This window comes from Peromyscus maniculatus, chromosome 23, assembly GCF_049852395.1.
Source record: "Peromyscus maniculatus bairdii isolate BWxNUB_F1_BW_parent chromosome 23, HU_Pman_BW_mat_3.1, whole genome shotgun sequence".
NCBI lineage: Eukaryota > Metazoa > Chordata > Mammalia > Rodentia > Cricetidae > Peromyscus > Peromyscus maniculatus.
Window position 1 is genome coordinate 38,989,910 of NC_134874.1, and position 18,117 is coordinate 39,008,026.

General features: G+C 45.8%; 1 protein-coding gene across 2 annotated transcripts; it reads left to right on the forward strand.

The window, feature by feature from the left end:
• Positions 1-4,898: 4,898 nt before the first annotated feature.
• On the forward strand, positions 4,899-16,472 carry LOC121826418 (speedy protein E4A). Of its 2 annotated transcripts, none has more exons than XM_076560961.1 (7): positions 4,899-5,172; positions 6,692-6,910; positions 8,654-8,712; positions 9,250-9,335; positions 10,581-10,749; positions 10,925-11,028; positions 15,598-16,472. In XM_076560961.1, the coding sequence occupies exons 1-6, from the start codon at positions 5,070-5,072 to the stop codon at positions 10,991-10,993; spliced, it is 705 nt and encodes a 234-aa protein (XP_076417076.1). In that variant the 5' UTR covers positions 4,899-5,069; the 3' UTR covers positions 10,994-11,028; positions 15,598-16,472. The 2 variants fall into 2 exon arrangements, with proteins under 2 accessions (XP_076417076.1, XP_076417075.1); XM_076560960.1 differs by lacking the exon at positions 4,899-5,172 and adding an exon at positions 5,809-6,114.
• The last annotated feature ends 1,645 nt before the right edge of the window (positions 16,473-18,117 follow it).

An 18,117-nucleotide genomic window follows, 5' to 3' on the forward strand; every position in this document is an offset into this window, starting at 1 on the left:
TCTTCCAGAGGACTTGCATTTGACTTCCACCACCAATGTCTGTCAGATTACCCCACCTGTAACTCCAGCTCAGGGTATCTGATGCCTGTGGTCTCTAAAGGCACACAGACACACACAGACACAGACACCCCCCTCTCCCCGACACACAGACACACACACAGACACAGACAGACAGACACACACACACACATGCCACATAATGTTTTTAGTGTTCAAGAAATTACCAGGAGGGTCAGCTAGATGCCATGCTAGCCTGAAAACTTGACTTCAGTCCCAGAACCCACAGTGGAGGAATAGACCTAACTCCCAAAAGTTATCCTCTGATCTCCTGAGCGTGCCATGGACACACTCACATAAAACAAACAATGATAATAAATCAAGTTGTTTATTGATATATATATCAATATATATTGATTTATTTTTATATATGATTTATTTATATATATGATTTGAAAATATAAAATTTATAATTATAAAATTGCCATGGAAACCAATATAAACAAACACATCTGAAAGCCACATGGTCTTAAAGACAGGGAAAATGCAAATCACACATTCCCCCATATTTTCCTCAATCGGTGTCTCTGTGTATTAGACAACCACTTAAGAAATTGTTCTGTAATTGTACTTCCTATCCACCCAAAGATTCATGGGTCTAGGCTATGGGTAGGTAATGTTTGCTGTCAACCCCTCCAGTTCAGCACCTGCAGGTCACTGCTACCTACTTGGGTGGTATAATGTGGTGAATCTTTTTTTTTTTTTTGAGACAGGGTTTCTCCGTGGTTCTGGCTGTCCTAGAACTCACTGTGTAGACCAGGCTGGCCTTGAACTCACAGAGCTGCCTGCCTCTGCTTCCCAAGTACTGGGATTAAAGGCGTGTACCACCACTGCCCAACTAAAAACATTAAGTATACTTTTTATCATTACAAGTGGAGAATGTTCTTCATGGTGACTCTGAATTGTCAGCTTGATTAAATTTAGAGACAGTAAAAGAAACTGCCTTAGTTTTTTGTGCCTTAGTTTCTTTTTATGTCGCTTTGATAAAAGACCCCAACAAAAGTACTCAAGGGAGCAAGGGCTTCTTTTGTCTCAGTTCACAGTTCAAAAGTGGTCCATCATGGTGGGGAAACCAAACACACAGGAGCTTGAAGCAGCTGGTCCTATGGAATCTACAACCAGGAAGCAGAGAGGGGTGGGGAATCACTGTGTTCAACTCTGTTTCTCCGTTTATGCAATCCATAATCTCACCCCAGGGAAATGGTGTCTGCAGAGTGGATCTCCCCACCTCAGGGAACCCAGTCTAGAGGACTGCACAGGCTTGCCCAGAGACCGTTCCAACTAGATATTCCCTCACAGCAATTCTAGATCCATCCCAGAGACAAGTCACTGTGTGTGTCCTTGAGGGAGTTTCCTGAGAAGCTTTCTTTTTTCTTTTATTTATTTTTTATTTTATGAACAGTAATGTTTTGCCTGTGTGAAGGTGTCGGGCTCCTGGAACTGGAGTCACAGACAGTTGTGAGCTGCCATGTGGGTGCTGGGAATTGAACTTGGCTCCTTTGGAAGAGCACTCAGTGCTCTTAACCTCAGAGCCATCTCTTCAGCCTCCCTAAGAGGTTTTCTGAGGAAAAAAGACCCACCTTGAAATGGGCAGCACCATCTCATGGTTTTAGACTGAATGGAAAAAAAAGAAAAAGAAAAAGTGAGCTGAGCAACAGCCTCTCTCTCTCCTTCCCTCCCTTTCTCTCCTCCTCTCTCCCTCCCTCTGTCTCTCTCTCCCAATCTCCCCTCTCTCTTCCCCTCCATCCCTTCCTCTCTTCTCCTCCCCTGTCTCTCCCCTTCTCTCCCTTTCCCTCTGTCTCTCTGTCACTCTGTCTGTCTGTCTGTCTGTCTGTCTGTCTCTCCCTCTCTCCCCTCCTCTCTCCCTCTCTCTCTGCTTCCTGACGATGGATGCAATGTCACCAATCTTCTCCCACTCCTACCACCACACCTTCCCTGCTGTGATGAATTGTAGCCTTTCCAACTCTGAGCTCAACTAAACATTCCCTTCCTAAAGTTGCCCCGCAGTGTTAAAGCCTAGGTCGCCAACTAATGGCACTGTTTTCAGAGGTCCTTGAAATGCAAGGCTTGGGGCCTAGCTGGAGGAAGTAGATTCAGTGGTAGCAGTGGGGGATTTATTGGGGCTATCTGGTCCCTTCCTGTCTTCCTCTTTCCATTTCCTGTCTACCCTGCAAGGAACAGCAATCCCACCACTATGATGTTCTGCCTCACCGTGATCCCAGAACCATAAAGCCAAGGGACTATGGACTGAACCCTCTGAAGTGATGAGGTCAAATAAAATGGTCCCTTTTCAGGTGCCTACGTCACATGAATATAAAAGCAATTAATAGAGAAAACAGGTGCCAGGGAAGCGGGGCCTCTGCTGTGGTAAAACTGACCTTGTGGTTTCTAAGCCTTTAGAGCTGACTTGAAAGAGAAATCAGAAGAAGTGTGGAGCTGCACAACAGAGAAGTTTTAGGATGTTGTAAACCCAACTTGGTGAGAGACCCTGGAGTGAGTTCAAAAGACATGAATCCTAGTAGATACTCACAAAGTGTAGACTACACCCAGAGGTTTCAAGTGAGAATGAGACATGTATTGGAAATTGCACGAGGCCATTTGTATTACATTCTGGAAAGGAATTTGTCAATATTTTGCCTGTGCCCTAAGACTTTGTTTTTCTTGTTTGTTTGTTTTGGTTTTTGTATTTTTCAGGGGACCTCACCATGTGTCTTTGTCTGGTTTGGAACAGATCAGGCTGGTCTCCAGCTCACAGAAGATCCTTCTGCCTCTGCCTCTTGAGTGCTAGGATTACAGACTTGAGCTACCATGTCCAGTTGCTTTGACTGAGTCTAGAATTATCTTACATTAATTGATGTCAGAGAACCCATCTTCATTGTGGGCAGGTCCATCCCCTAGACAGGGCATATTGGGCTGTATAAGATGAAGAAGGAGCTGAACAGCATCGTGTATCATCCACTCTCTGCTTCCTGACTGTGGATGCAGTGTGACCAGCCACCTACTTCTACCTCCTGCTGATGGACTTCCCTGCCACGACTGACTATACTGTTGAACTGTAAACCAGAATCAGTCCTTTCTCCCCTAAGTTGCTTTCCTCAAGGCATTTTGATCATAGCAAAAGACAAAAATCCAAGATAATAATGTACTAACTAATGTGGTAAAGCAATTTTTGAGACAGCATTGCATGTAGAATATGGTGTAGTTATTGTAGGCTGCTTTTAGCCAGGTTTAAAAGTAAAAATTATTGTCAGAAGCAGAGCAGAAAGACTTGAGGAAAAGTTTGTGATTTGGTCAGAAAAGCATGTGTAAAGCTGAGGCCAGAGCAGAGGTGGTTTCTGGAAAGGCAGCAGTGTGGGTGGGGACATCCTGCCCAGCACTTGCTGCTGATCAGCATAGCCTGTATTTGAATTCGGCAGTGGAGCAAAAGTGACAATATCGTGGTCATGCTCACACCTCCAAATGTCAATGGGTATTTATCCTCGTGTGCTTCCACGTCAGACAGAGGATGGCAGCTATGCCTGGGTAGCTGGTGAGACACTAGTAAAGACAGATAACGTGGCAGCACCTGGACTCCTGGCTACTAGCTGCATCTCCCACTGTACAATGAATGTACTCGATCCATGACTGGGCGTCCGTGGTACTTTGATTCCCTTTGGTCCTCTGTTCTGTGCCCTATCGTAGGTTGCCTTCTTGGGTGCTTTGATGGTTATCTTCAACTGTCAACTTGACACAATCTAGAATAATTTGGAAAGAGAATTTCCATGGGTGGGTTGTCCTATAGGCATATCTGTGGGAGATTGCCTTAACTAAGTTAATTGATGTGAGGAGGACCAGCCCACTGTGGGTGGTACCATTCCCTGGAACGGGGATTCAGAATTGTTTAAGAGTAAAGGAATCAAACTGACGACAAGTTGGTGAGATAGCATATATGCATTTGTATCTCTCTGCAGACATGATGTCACTAGCTGTTTGATGCTGCCTTGACTTCTCCACGGTGACCGACTGTAACCTGGACTTACCAGCTGAAATAAATCCCTTCCTTTACTTAGTTACTTTTTATCAGGATATTTAATCACAGGAACAGAAATATAAGCAGGCTAGACACTGAATGTCAACTCTTCTGTTAAGGGATGCCACCATTCTGTCCATTTGGCAGTGAGCCTTGGGGCTGGCCTCTTTTTCAGGGGTCTGAATCCAGAGACTGTCACTTCATATATTTTCCCCTCTTTGTAAACTTAACCAGCTGAGAGAGTCAGTTTTGAATCCTGTGAGCACAGGTAGCAAAAATCCACCCTTAGCAGTCATCCTCTGTACCCAAGGGTCTCACTAGATTTTAGGAGTCACAGCATTGGAAGATTTCTTCAAGGGTTAAAGACCATATTCACCAGAGGACACAATGGAAATGTTAGAGGGGCAGGCCCAGCAAGGCATAGAGATGCTAAGGGTAGAAGCCCAGGCTAAACTTTGCTCTGAGGTCTTCATGTTCATATGGACACTACATTTATGGTCATCACTCACCAGCCAGAAGCACTGGCTCAAAGGTGCCATCAGATAAGAACCTTTGGCCTGATACCACCCCGCATGTCAGATCTCCATCATCTTGCAAAAGTCTCCCAAAGACTCCACCTTGTTGTGTTCAGCTACAGTGATCTTGCTTTCTTTAGAATCCCCATTGCATTCTTCAACTACAGATTTCCAAACCTGCACAACCATGCTCGGAACAAATAGACAGATCAACCCATCAGTTACACACGTTGTCTTTCAAACCGGTTGCCAGGTTGGAAGACTGATGACCTCACAGGCTTCCGCCCCTCCTGATTGGAAGGGTCAAACCCTGTGGAGCTAGGCAGCACGGTGGACAGACTCACCTTCTCAAGGCTCTGCTACACACCGGACTTCTCCCTAGGTTACAGAAGGGAGAACTAGAGGTGGATTCAGCCAGAGTCCAGGAGGAGGGTGGGAGAGACGAGAGTCTAGGATTTGTAGATGAGAAGGAAGTGTCTAAGAGAATTATGGCTTCCGGTGACCCATCCTCGACACCTGAGGAACAGTGTCCCCAGCTTAGCACCACGGTGTCCTCACCAGTGGTGGATGAAGAGATCCCAGGACTATCAGGTGAGGAGGTTCCCAGGGTGAGAAGAGATGTGAGCGGGTGGCCATAAGGAGAAGGGGCATAGAAGTAAGAAAGGAGGAGCCCTGGATGCCAGAGACAGGAGAAGGGGAGGGCAGGCAATGGGATGTGGATGTCACCAGGGCTGAAAACTACAGAGCAAAGAAGGGGAATAAAGAATTATAGAATGACATTTCTTCCAGGAGGCATATCTTTGAGTTTGAGCTAGCCTGGTCTATAAAGCAAGTTCCAGGACAGTGAGAGATACAGAGCAAAACCCTGTCTCAAAAATCAAACTTAATTTTTAGTTAATTAATAAAAAATTTAAAAAATTTCCTTTTTTTAACCAAATGGAGAAATAGTATATAATGGGGAAGAGGCTGAGGTTTCAAATGGGAGTGCAGAGGGTAGGTGAACCAAAATGCCTCATTGAGCTGTGGGGAGAACGCAGCCCCAGGACACACATTGCAAAGAGAAGAGATGTGGTGAGTGGTATTGGATGAGTGTGGGTCAGTGGCAGGATGCAGACTGACCCCTAATCCTCAGAACCAAGTAGACACATCAGTCTGTCAGTTACACGTGTTTTATTTCAAACTGGTTGCCAGATTGGAAGGCTGATGACATCACAGGCGTCCGCCCTCCTGATTGGAGGAGAAGCACTCCATGGTGGTGGGCAGCTCGGGGGACAACAGTATCTTCTTGGAGCTTTCCTCCACACCTCTCCTCTCCCTACATGGGGGAAGGGACATCATGTGTGGATTCAGCGAGAGTCAGGGAGGAGGGCGGGACAGATCAGAGTCTGGGATTTGTGGACAGGAGGAAACAGGTTGGGAGAATCGTGACCACTGGCCAACTGTCATTGTGTTCTGAGGAACAGAGTCCTCAGCCTGGCATCACCAGGTCCTTAACTGGGGTGGTGGTGGATGGGGAGATCTCAGGACCATCAGGTGAGGGAACTGTGTGAGAAGAGGTGTGAGAGGGTGACAGCAAGGAGGAAGGACACGGAAGGAAGGAGGGAGTGAGGGAAGGAAGGAAGGAAGAAATGAAGGAAGGAAGGAAGGAAGGAGGGAAAGAGGGAGGGAAGGAGGGAAGGAAGGAGAGAAGGAAGGAGGGAGCAGGGAAGGAGGGAAGGATGGAAGGATAGAAGGAAGGAAGTAGGGAAGGAAGAAGGGAGGAGGGAAGCAGAGAGAACAGGTCAGACACAGATGTCACATGGACAGAAAATCTACAGAACAAGGAAGGGGTTAGGCACCAAGACTCAGAGACAGGACAGAGAAGAGGGGACACAGGAAGAGACTTCCTTTTCATGGGGACAATTCATGTCTAATGAGGAAGAGTCTTGAGGAACAGGGAGAGGGGATGGGGACAAGATGAGGGGCAGGTAGCTATTAGCACAGAGGGAAAGGCACAAATGTTTGGGGACAGGCAGAAGCTGAAGAGGTTTGGGGTGTTTGGGGTGCCAGGAGGCAGGGCTGAGGTCAGCAAAGCCAGAGCTTCACACAGGGGTGTGGTTTCTTCACTTAGAACCAAGAGTGGAGGCCATCCCCCAGCCTCCATCCGCCAGCCCAAAGAAGAAGAGGGACTTGTCATCGGATTCTGAGGATGACCTTGCAGAGCTTTGGGACCCTGAACCCGAGCCAGTGTGGTCAGTGGAGACACTGTGTGGGCTCAGGATGAAGCTAAAGAGGCAGCGTGTGTCTACAGTGAGGCCTGAACACCACAAAGTCTTTGCCAAGCTGCTGGGTAGGTGATACCTGCATGGCTCCCTCCTTAGGCAAAAGAAGGAACGTCTGGTCAACCTCCTTCCTCATGGGAAAGCTGCTCTCACAGCCAGGGCTCTGTCAGCCTGGGAGACTCAAGCTCAGTTGATTCTTAGGGACCCATAGGTGGCAGGGGCTTAGGCTAGAGTTGACAAAGGTTCACATGGAGGTGAGGAAGAAGACTGTAACTTTCCTCTTTCTGACTTTGCTGAGTTGAGGTGTCTTCATCCACATCAGGGCAACACAGTCACATTCCCACCCTCATATGACATCACATGGGATTGCCAGTGTAAGTGCTTCTGGCCTGTGATGTGGTGCATTTGATGCAATGAGAGGGGATCACGGTGTGTCGAAATATCTTGGTCCTGGGATGGGTATGCAGCTCAGTTGTAGAGTCTTCTTTCACACATTTACACTCCTGGATTGATCCCAGAGCCACACACACATAAAAATACACCTGAAGTGTGGTATGCATGCCACTGATACTCTAAACTTCACTCAGTGCCTCCTCTCCAGAGTCTCAGAGTCTCTTACTCAAGGATGGTACTACCCACAGTGGGCTGGAGCCTCCTATGTAAATTAGCAATCATAAGTTACCCCAAAACTTATCCACAAGTCAATCTGATTGAGACAATCTCCAAATTAAGTCCCTCAGGTAACTCTGGACTATTTCAAGAGGAGACCAGAAGTTAACTAGAAGACTTCCCCTATTGTCAACATGGTACATAAACATATCACCTTAAGGCATAACCTTTCCTTTCTTGTTTGTCCCCAAGATCTTATGTTGATATAATACAAATAGTGTACAACTGTAAAAGTCTCACCTTTTTTTTTAAGTTCAAATTTTTTAAAGGGGAAATGATTTGGAAATAACCAAGGTCTCTTAGCTGTAGGCTTTTGTAAAATGAAAAACAAGTTAAACACCTTTTTACTCCAAAATGAAGGAAACTGGGCATAAAAACAACCACACTTAAGAAAAACCAAAATCCAGCAGTATAGATCAAATCCTGAGCTCAATGTCTGACATTTGGGATACATTCATTATCTTACACTTCTTCAACTCAACCCTCTGCACCACACACAGCTTGTCTCATAGGCACAGGTCCACGTCTGTCACTGTCCTTGGGGGTCATCACACAGTCCTAGCATGTCCAGTACCCTGGGGTGTCTGCTGTAACTGGGTCTGCAACTTCACCAAGGTGATTGCTGGCCTCGCGTCAGGACTCTGACCATGTCACATGATGTCCAGTCTCAGGGACTCCATGAAGGTCCTTCAGCTCTTCAGCTTTCATCTCATCAAAGAGCTGTACCACGTGGGAAACTCTTACACATCACCGTGTTCTACTACCAGCTTGAGATACAGCCTTCCTTCTCCTGGGCCACATCTGTGTGCTGGCCCTGGGAATACACTTCCCAGAAGATAATGGCACAACGATGTTGATCTTTTATTAATGGAAGCTGATTCTTTGGCACTAGACAGCCAGTAACCACAGAGTCTTTAAAATACCACGTGACAGGCACTGAAGCACACACACACACACACACACACACACACACTCAGCGCATGGTATTTATTAGATTGGCTTATAGGATATGGTGTGGATAGGCCAACAATGTCAGTCTCACACCAGTTCTGACCAGAATCCTCCCCCAGGGAGGGGGTTCTCACGGCCCTCTCTCCCAAGCTGTTCCAGTTCACACCATGACACATGTGCTTCATTCACAGAGGATCCCGTGGTGAAAAAATTCCTGGCCTGGGACAAGATGCTGAGAGTGTCTGATAAGGTGTGCTGAGCTGGGCTCCAGATCCTCTCCTGCCTGGGGAGGGACCTCCCTGACCCACAGTCCTCTGTCCCTCCACAGTTGTCTCTGAAGCCACACGGTCCTGACCCTTGATATCCTGCCAGTGTCTCCCCTCAGGGCCCGGCAGTGTCTCACAGAGTGGACAGGAGGCCCATGCCTCACTGGGGTCCTCGGGATCTGAGCCCACGGTCGCCATCTTACCCTGGGAATTGCCTCTTCTCCTCTCACAGTTCTCTGGGACCCTTTGTTCCCGACGGGCGAAGACCTCCCTGTCCCTGTTGTCCTAAGCTCTCCCTCAGGACTGCCCCAGGGCCAGCCATGCTGGAGCAACGAGGGCCTGCTCCCTCTGGCCTGGCCCACCTGGAAGTCCCTTTCACCTCTGCCCCACTCCAGCAGGCCCCCAAAACTCTGGGCTCCTCTCTGAGCCTCATGTCACCCACCTCAGCCTCCCCCTCCCTGCCCCTGCCTTCTCCCCCTCCAGGGTGTGACCTCTCCTCCCCTGTCTCCTCTCTCCATCAGTACCTCCTGTCTATGGTCATAGCTTATTTCAGCCGTGCAGGGCTCTTCTCCTGGCAGTTTAGGCCAATCCACTTCTTCCTGGCTCTGTGAGTATTTTGCCTCCTCCAGTTGGTCTCTGTCCCCTGCCCTGAGTGTGTGTGTGTGTGTGTGTGTGTGTGTGTGTGTGTATCACACAAAGTAGGCCTCTGGCCTGTCCCTGTAGCATAAATGTCCTTAAACTGTTCTTTATTATTATTATTATTATTATTATTTTAAACTAACACCAGCTAGAAATTTGACAAGGGCTGGAGAGATGGCTCAGTTGATAAAATACTTGCCATGCAAGCATGAAGACGTGTTCAGATTTAGCACCCACATGAAAGTAGTGAGCCAGGTGCTTGAATTCCAGGGCTATGGGGTCAAGTAAAGGAAGATCACCTGGGGATCAGAGCAGCCCCCTAGCCTAGCATGTGAGATTGAGGTCCCAGGGAGAGAGACTGTTACATGAAACAAGGTAGACAGCTCCTAGGAAAAACTTAGGGTTGACTTCGAGCTAAATGTAAGTGCTTAATTGTACACACACACACACACACACACACATACTAAAAATATGAGATAGGTTGTAGCCTCTGGTCTTCTCTCCTTTTTCTCAGTCCCATCACAGTGGACACTTGTTGAAAGCAAGAGCTTGTCAAACATCCAGTCATTCTTGGGACACTTCAATTCTGTTTTTTTTAAGTATTTATTTATTTATTAAGTATACAGAAGAGGGTGCCAGATCTCATTACAGATGGTTGTGAGCCACCATGTGGTTGCTGGGAATTGAACTCAGGACCTCTGGAAGGGCAGTCAGTGCTCTTAACCTCTGAGCCATCTCTCCAGCCCCAATTCTGTTTTATTTTGGAGGTGTTTCTGTGATAAACTCAGTCAATGAAGTAATCAACATTGCACATGCCTTATCTATCACTTCCATTCATTTATTCACTCATTCAGCGGTTCATTTAACACATTCCAGAAAGCATGCCCTTAGTGTCACAAAATGTGAGGTAACACTGGGGCAGATCTCAGAAATGTCAGCTGAGCATCAAGGAGAGAACAAGGAGGGAAGACAAGCAGGGTCAGGCCTGACTCTGGGATGCTCATTCTGGGGCAGGACACAGGTGTGTGGACACAGCACATGTCCAGGGAAGGGAGAGGGTGGAGTCAGCTCTCTGGTGAGAACCGCAGAAATAGCACTGGGCTCTGCCAATGACTTGTCTGCTCGGTTGATGTGATCCCCGTGCTGAGGTGCCCCGCTGGCCCTCCTTCTGGGTCCTCCTGAGCCTTTCACGACACTCTAATTTCTTCCCCAGGTACCTGGCCAATGACATGGAGGAGGACAACCAGGCCCCTAAACAAGACATTTTTTACTTCCTCTATGGGAAGAGCTATGCCCAGCGCCCCATGTTCCACAAACTGCGGTTCCAGCTCATTCGGTCCATGGGCTGGAGGATCTGGGTATCCCGGGAGGAGTGTGAAGAGGTAGGTGGGTGTGGGGCACATGGGGTGCAGAAGGGCAGGCTGGACAGACAGAGAGAAATGCGGTTGAATATGGGAGGTGGGATTTGGGGAATGGGAAACCTTAAAGCTGAAAAGGAAGCGTAAAGGTGTTGGAGGGGGCACATGACATTGCTCAGGGATCCGATTCTCTCTCTAGATCCAGGCTTACAACCCAGAGCTGTGGGTGTGGGCACGAGATCGCACCAACTTGAACTTAGAACCATAAATCCATAGAGGCTTGAAGTCATCGGCCTGAGGAAGGTATGTTGGTGTTCTCTGAGGTGTGGAGTCCTGTCTGTGGTCTAATTAAGAAAACCTCTAAGCTTCCACTTAACCCACCCTCATCCCACACTCGCCTCCATCCTTTGAAATAGCCTAGCCAGTAGCATAGATGTATCTGTCCCATCACTACACACACACACACACACACACACACACAGAGAGAGGGGGGGGGAGGAGAGAGAGAGAGGTAGAGAGAGAGAGAGGAGAGAGAGAGAGAGAGAGAGAGAGAGAGAGAGAGAGAGAGAGAGAGAACAACCAGGGAGACATGATCTTGGGGAGACAGGCTATGTGCCTAGAGGCCACTCAGTTGACCTCATAAGTGGGCACTGTTACAAGGACTGCGATTGGGCAGGTCACCAGGCTTGGGGCAAAGCATTTCACAGCCTTCTGAGACATTTCATCAGCCGTCAGGGACTAATTCCAACCCACAATTAGAGTTACAGTTTTGGGCAGAAGATGAAGCGGTGTTTGGTTTCCATCCCATGTTAACAGCCAAGTTCTATGTAGAGGATTATAGCCTCACTTCAGGGGTTAGGGCTAGGATTTGGCACAGGGGCTCATGGGTCAAGATGGTAACATGTTAGTGATGTTTACAGCATGGCTAGAAGTCCAGATTTTAAGCAACCAGTGAAGCCCTTAATTCAGAGTCACATTCTGAAAGTGGGCCTCAGGTGACGGCTGTAAAGAGGGGTGCTGGGCCTGACCTTAGGAAGACAAGGTGAATTCGGGAATCAAGGTTACCAAAGGTTGAGAATTACAATTGAGCATAATACTTCAGAGTTCAGATCAAGAATCAGGGTTAGAAACTCCTTCTATGAGGCTACAATTACCCTGATTCCTAAACCAAACAAGGATGCAACAAAGAAAGAGAACTACAGACCGATCTCCCTCATGAACATTGATGCAAAAATACTCAATAAAATACTGGCAAACAGACTCCAAGAACACATCAGAACAATTATCCACCATGATCAAGTAGGCTTCATCCCAGGGATGCAAGGGTGGTTCAACATACGAAAGTCCATTAATGTAATACACCATATAAACAAACTCAAAGAAAAAAACCACATGATCATCTCACTAGATGCAGAAAAGGCATTTGACAAAATCCAACACCCCTTCATGATAAAAGTCTTGGAGCGATCAGGAATACAGGGAACATACCTAAACATAATAAAGGCAATATATAGCAAACCAACAGCCAACATCAAATTAAATGGAGAGAAACTCAAAGCAATTCCACTAAAATCAGGAACGAGACAAGGCTGTCCACTCTCCCCATACTTATTCAATATAGTACTTGAAGTTCTAGCCAGAGCAATAAGACAACATAAGGAGATTAAGGGGATTCAAATTGGAAAGGAAGAAGTCAAGCTTTCCCTATTTGCAGACGACATGATAGTATACTTGAGTGACCCCAAAGATTCCACCCAGGAATTGATAAAGCTTATAAACACCTTCAGCAACATAGCAGGATACAAAATCAACTCAAAAAAATCAGTAGCCCTCCTATATACAATGGACAAAGAAGCTGAGAAGGCAATTAGAGATACATCACCCTTTACAATAGCCAAAAATGACATAAAATACCTTGGGGTAACACTAACCAAGCAAGTGAAGGACCTATATGACAAGAACTTTAAGTCCCTGAAAAAAGAAATTGAAGAAGATCTCAGAAAATGGAAAGATCTTCCATGCTCATGGATAGGCAGGGTTAACATAGTAAAAATGGCAATCTTACCAAAAGCAATTTACAGATTCAATGCAATCCCCATCAAAATACCAACACAATTCTTCACAGACCTGGAAAGAACAATACTCAACTTCATATGGAAAAACAAAAAACCCAGGATAGCTAAAAGAAACCTGTACAATAAAACAACTTCTGGAGGCATCACAATCCCCGACTTCAAGCTCTACTATAGAGCTACAGTAATAAAAACAGCCTGGTATTGGCATAAAAACCGACATGTGGACCAATGGAATCGAATTGAAGACCCTGACATTAACCCACACACCTATGGACATATAATTTTTGACAAAGAAGCCAAAAGTGTACAATGGAAAAAAGAAAGCATCTTCAACAAATGGTGCTGGCATAACTGGATATCAGCGTGTAGAAGGCTGCAAATAGATCCATATCTGTCACCGTGCACAAAACTTAAGTCCAAGTGGATCAAAGACCTCAACATAAATCCAGCTACTCTGAACCTGCTAGAAGAAAAAGTAGGAAATAGTCTTGAACGCCTTGGCATAGGAGATCACTTCCTAAATATAACACCAGTAGCGCAGACACTGAGACAAACAATCAATCAATGGGACCTCTTGAAACTGAGAAGCTTTTGTAGAGCAAAGGATACGGTCAACAAGGCAAAGCGACAGCCTACAGAATGGGAAAAGATCTTCACCAACCCCACATCTGACAGAGGACTGATATCCAGAATATATAAGGAACTCAAGAAATTAGACATCAAAAGGACCAACAGTCCAATTGAGAAATGGGCTTTAGAACTAAACAGAGAATTCTCAACAGAGGAATCCCAAATGGCTGAAAGACATTTAAGGAATTGCTCAACTTCCCTAATCATCAGGGAAATGCAAATCAAGACAACTCTGAGATACCACCTTACGCCTGTCAGAGTGGCTAAGATCAAAAACACTGAAGACACTTTATGCTGGAGAGGATGTGGAACTAGGGGAACTCTCCTCCACTGCTGGTGGGAATGCAAGCTTGTACAACCACTTTGGAAATCAATATGGCGCTTTCTTAGAAAATTGGGAATCAATCTCCCCCAAGATCCAGCTATACCACTCCTGGGCATATACCCAAGAAATGCTCAATCATACCACAAGAGCACTTGCTCAGCTATGTTCATATCAGCATTGTTTGTAATAGCCAAAACCTGGAAACAACTTAGTTGCCCTTCAACTGAAGAATGGATAAATAAATTGTGGCACATATACACAATGGAATACTACTCAGCAGAGAAAAACAACGACATCACACGGTTTGCAGGCAAATGGATGGATCTAGAAAAAATCATCCTGAGTGAGGTAACCCAGACTCAGAAAGACAAATATGGTATGTACTCACTCATAGGAAGATGCTAGATGTGGAACAAGGATGACTAGACTGCTACTCACATCACCAGTGAGGCTACCTGGAAAACGGGACCCCCAAAAAAAAGACACGGAGAAACGGACAAGATCTACATGAATAGCCTGGTCATGAGTGGGAACAAAGAAGGGCGACAGTCGAGGGAAAGAGTGGGAGATCCTAGCTGGATCAAGAAAAGAGGGGGAGAACAAGGAATAGGAGACCATGGTAAATGAAGACCACATGAGAAGGTGAGAAGGGGAGGAAGCAGAGAGCTAGGGAGGCCCATGGAGATCCACAAAGATACCCCCTCAAAAGACTGCTGGCAATGGTCGCGAGACGGCAGGAACTGACCTACTCTGGTGATGGGATGGCCAGACACCCAAATATTGGTGCCATAAACCCCATCCAAGGACTGAGGAATCTGAAGGCAGACATCCACGGTTGGGCCCCTGGTGGAGCACTGGGAGTCTAATTAGTGAGTAAGAAGAGGATTTATATGAGCGAGAATTGTTGAAGCCAAGGTTGGATAAAGCACCGGGACAAATAACCAAATGAATGGAAGCACAGGATCTATGAACCAAAGGCTGAGGGGCCCCCAACTGGATCAGGCCACCTGAACGGGTGAGACAGTCAGTTGGCTTGATCTGTTTGGGAGGCAGCTGTGCATTGGTGCCAGGTCCTGGGCTCGTTGCATGAGTTGGCTGTTTGAATCCTGGGACTTATGCAGGGACACTTGGCTCGGTCTGGGAGGGGGGAATGGACCTGCCTGGACTGAGTCTACCAGGTCAACCCCGGTCCTCGGGGGAGACCTTGATCTGGAGGAGGTGGGAATGGGGGGTGGGCTGGGGGGAGGGGTGGGCGAGAGGGGGAGAACAGGGGATTCTGTGGCTATTATGTTGAACTGAATGGTGTTGTAAAATAATAATAATAATAATAATAAAAAAACAAAAAAAACAAAACAAACAAACAAACAAACAAACAAAAAAAAAGAATCAGGGTTAGGCAGACAGAATGATAATTCTGTGGTTAAGTTAAGAGAGAGCACTTGCTGCCCTTTCAGAGAACAGGACTTGGTTCCCAGTGGCCATGAGGGGCAGTTCACAACAGCCTCTAAGTCCTTTCCAGGGGATCTGATGTTCTCTTCTGGCTTCTGCAGTCATCTACACACACACACACACACACACACACACACACACACACACACACACACACTTAAAGAATCGAGTGTTAAAAGCCAGAGTTGCTCCATGGTAGAGCCTCCATGTGTCAGCCCCAGCACCTGACCCTGAGCACCACAGAACAACAGACAAAACAAAGAAGGGTTCGACATAAGTTCCCATCTGTCAAATGTTCAATCCTCTAGTTAGGATTGACTTTGGACATAACTCTTGTTCTTGCTTGAAGAATTGCATGTATGAAGTCTGACATGGCCTCCCTCTTCCCACCAGATCCCTGTGCCTGAGGGAGACACTCTATGCCAACATTAAGGACTGCTGGGGGAAAGAAGAGAGGACGGCCTTGCACAGGAGACTAGAAGAACCCAGATTCTTCTAGAAGGAGTGGAATGGAATCACCACACTGTGCTCCTGGGGGTGGGAACACATGTAGGGGCTCTGGAGGGGAAATGAGAAGTCAGGATTCCTCCAGGGCCCATTCTACTCAGCGGCACCATCTAGATGTTATGCCTAATGTCCTCAGTCTCATCTCCCCGAGATAGCAGCTGAAGGCCCAGTGGTTTCCTATAATTTGTCTTCACAGTCTCAGGCCGTTGAAGGAGGCATTCAGGGCTCAGATGAGGAGGGACCTACCTTCAAAATATAGTATTTGATTTATATAATTGTAATAACTTTCACATGTCACAAGTTTTATTGCATTATCAATATACATAACAAGTTTTGTTATATTATTAATAAATAAACTTCATTGTATTGTTACATGTTCACTACGGAATAATTAGCATATTAGTTTTATAATGGTTCCAGTTTTGGGAACATGCTGCTCCTGTATTTTATCATAGCTCTTATAATGTTTATATATCCATAATTATTTTCATTAAATGGAGAATTTTTACCTTTTAAAATCTATTATATTTATGTGTCTATTTGTCTTATATCTGGGTAGCAGAACCCTAGATCTTTGTGAATATAAGTTTTTATTTATTTTATATTTAGTCTCCATTGTTGAATGTAAACATTTAGCTTTGATAATTTAACTTGCTTGGACATGTTTGTATATTACTTTAAAAAGGCTATGTGTGTGAAAGAGCATCCATGTTACAAGGTCCTTCCTCTGGGGACAGATAATAAAGATTAAGTATGTTTTATGTTCTATGAGTTTATGTTACTATGAACTTTTTGGGTTTTTTTTTGTGTGTGTGTGTTATGCATTTGTGGATGTCTTCATGTTCACCTGTGTGTAATTCTGTGTATATGTGAGTGTATGTGTGGGGGCTGGAGGTCTGAGGTTGATTTCTGATGTTTTCCCTGATGGCTCCCTACCTTATTCATGAAGGCAGTTTCTCCCTTGAACCCAGAGCTCCCCAATATACTGAGTCTCTGCAGCTTGCTCTGAGGACACACACTGGCCCCTTTCTGTTTTCTCTACAGGAGAGCCGCCATGCCCACCTGGCAATTGCATGGTATGGGGATCCGAACTCGGGTCTTCAAGCTTGCTGCTTGCACAGCAAACACTTTATCGGGGGGCCATCTCCCGATCCCTGCTACTGTGATTTCTCAGATGCCGTTCTCTTGTGTACCGTTTGTCTGAAGTGATCATGTGTCATGTCACTGAAATCAATGAAGAAAAAGGAAAAGGCTTGGGATTTCCTATAAGGGTGGAACAACACAGTCATGCTAGCAAATGAGGAAAGATCTTGCATGTACAACTGTGCATATGTGTGCTGTTTGTTTATGTTTATGTAGATGTGTACAGATGCCTATGGGTGCATGTGCACACTTGTGCATGTAGACAGCAGAAGTTGGCATCTGTTCTTTTCCTCCATCTTTGTACACATTATTTTTTTAAAGATCTATTTATCTTTATTTTATGTGTGTGAGTGTTTTGCCTGCATGTAGGTATGGGCACCATGTGTGAGAGTGTCCACAGAAGTCAGAATAATACACTGGATCACCATCACCTGGAGCTGGAGTTAGAGATGGTGTGAGCTGCCATGTGGGTGCTGGGAACCAAGGTCAGGTCCTCTGCAAGAACAGGAAGTGCTCTTAACTGCTGAGCTCTCTTTCCATCTTTTAAAAAAATTTTTATTACAGAAGGTTTTGCATAGAAACTGGAGCTTATTAATTTACCAAATATTCAAACATATGAACCTATGGGGGACATTCTCATTCAAACCACTACAGGCTTCATGGTTACAGTCCTCCATGGTTAAAGATTTCAATAAGGACTTTGATTCAAACCCCAGAACTCATGTAAACATGGGAACATGTTTGTAAACCCAGTGCTGCTATTGTGAGACAAGAGAACTCCCAGAAGCTCACAGGCCTGGAATCATTGGTGCTGAGTAACAAAGTAAGCTGTCTTTAACAAGGCAGGAGGCAAGGATATATACTGGAGGTTACCCTCTGATCTCCACTCATGCCATGGCATGCATGCACCTCACCTTGCACACATTAACCGGCACACACACATACATGCAAACATCATGCACACATCACATGCGCAGATATTTAAAAATCAACTTGAGCTGGGCAGTGGTGGTGCACGCCTTTAATCCCAGCACTCAGGAGGCAGAGTCAGGCAGATCTCTGTAAGTTCAAGGCCAGCCTGGTCTACAGAGCGAGTTCCAGGACAGGCTCCAAAACTACACAAAGAAGCCCTGTCTCGAAAAACAACAACAACAACAACAACAACAACAACAACAACAACAACAAATCGACTTGACTAAATAGTAAGTATTGTCTATACCAAAAAACATTTGCTTTATTTTGACAACGTTTGGGAAAATTTGT

Excerpts from the sequence above, each read along its gene's own strand:
- LOC121826418 (XM_076560960.1), top strand. The coding sequence starts at position 5,901 with ATGGGGGAAGGGACATCATGTGTGGATTCAGCGAGAGTCAGGGAGGAG. Across the intron at positions 6,911-8,653 it reads AGTCTTTGCCAAGCTGCTGG|AGGATCCCGTGGTGAAAAAA; the intron begins GTAGGTGATACC and ends CTTCATTCACAG. Across the intron at positions 9,336-10,580 it reads ATCCACTTCTTCCTGGCTCT|GTACCTGGCCAATGACATGG; the intron begins GTGAGTATTTTG and ends TTTCTTCCCCAG.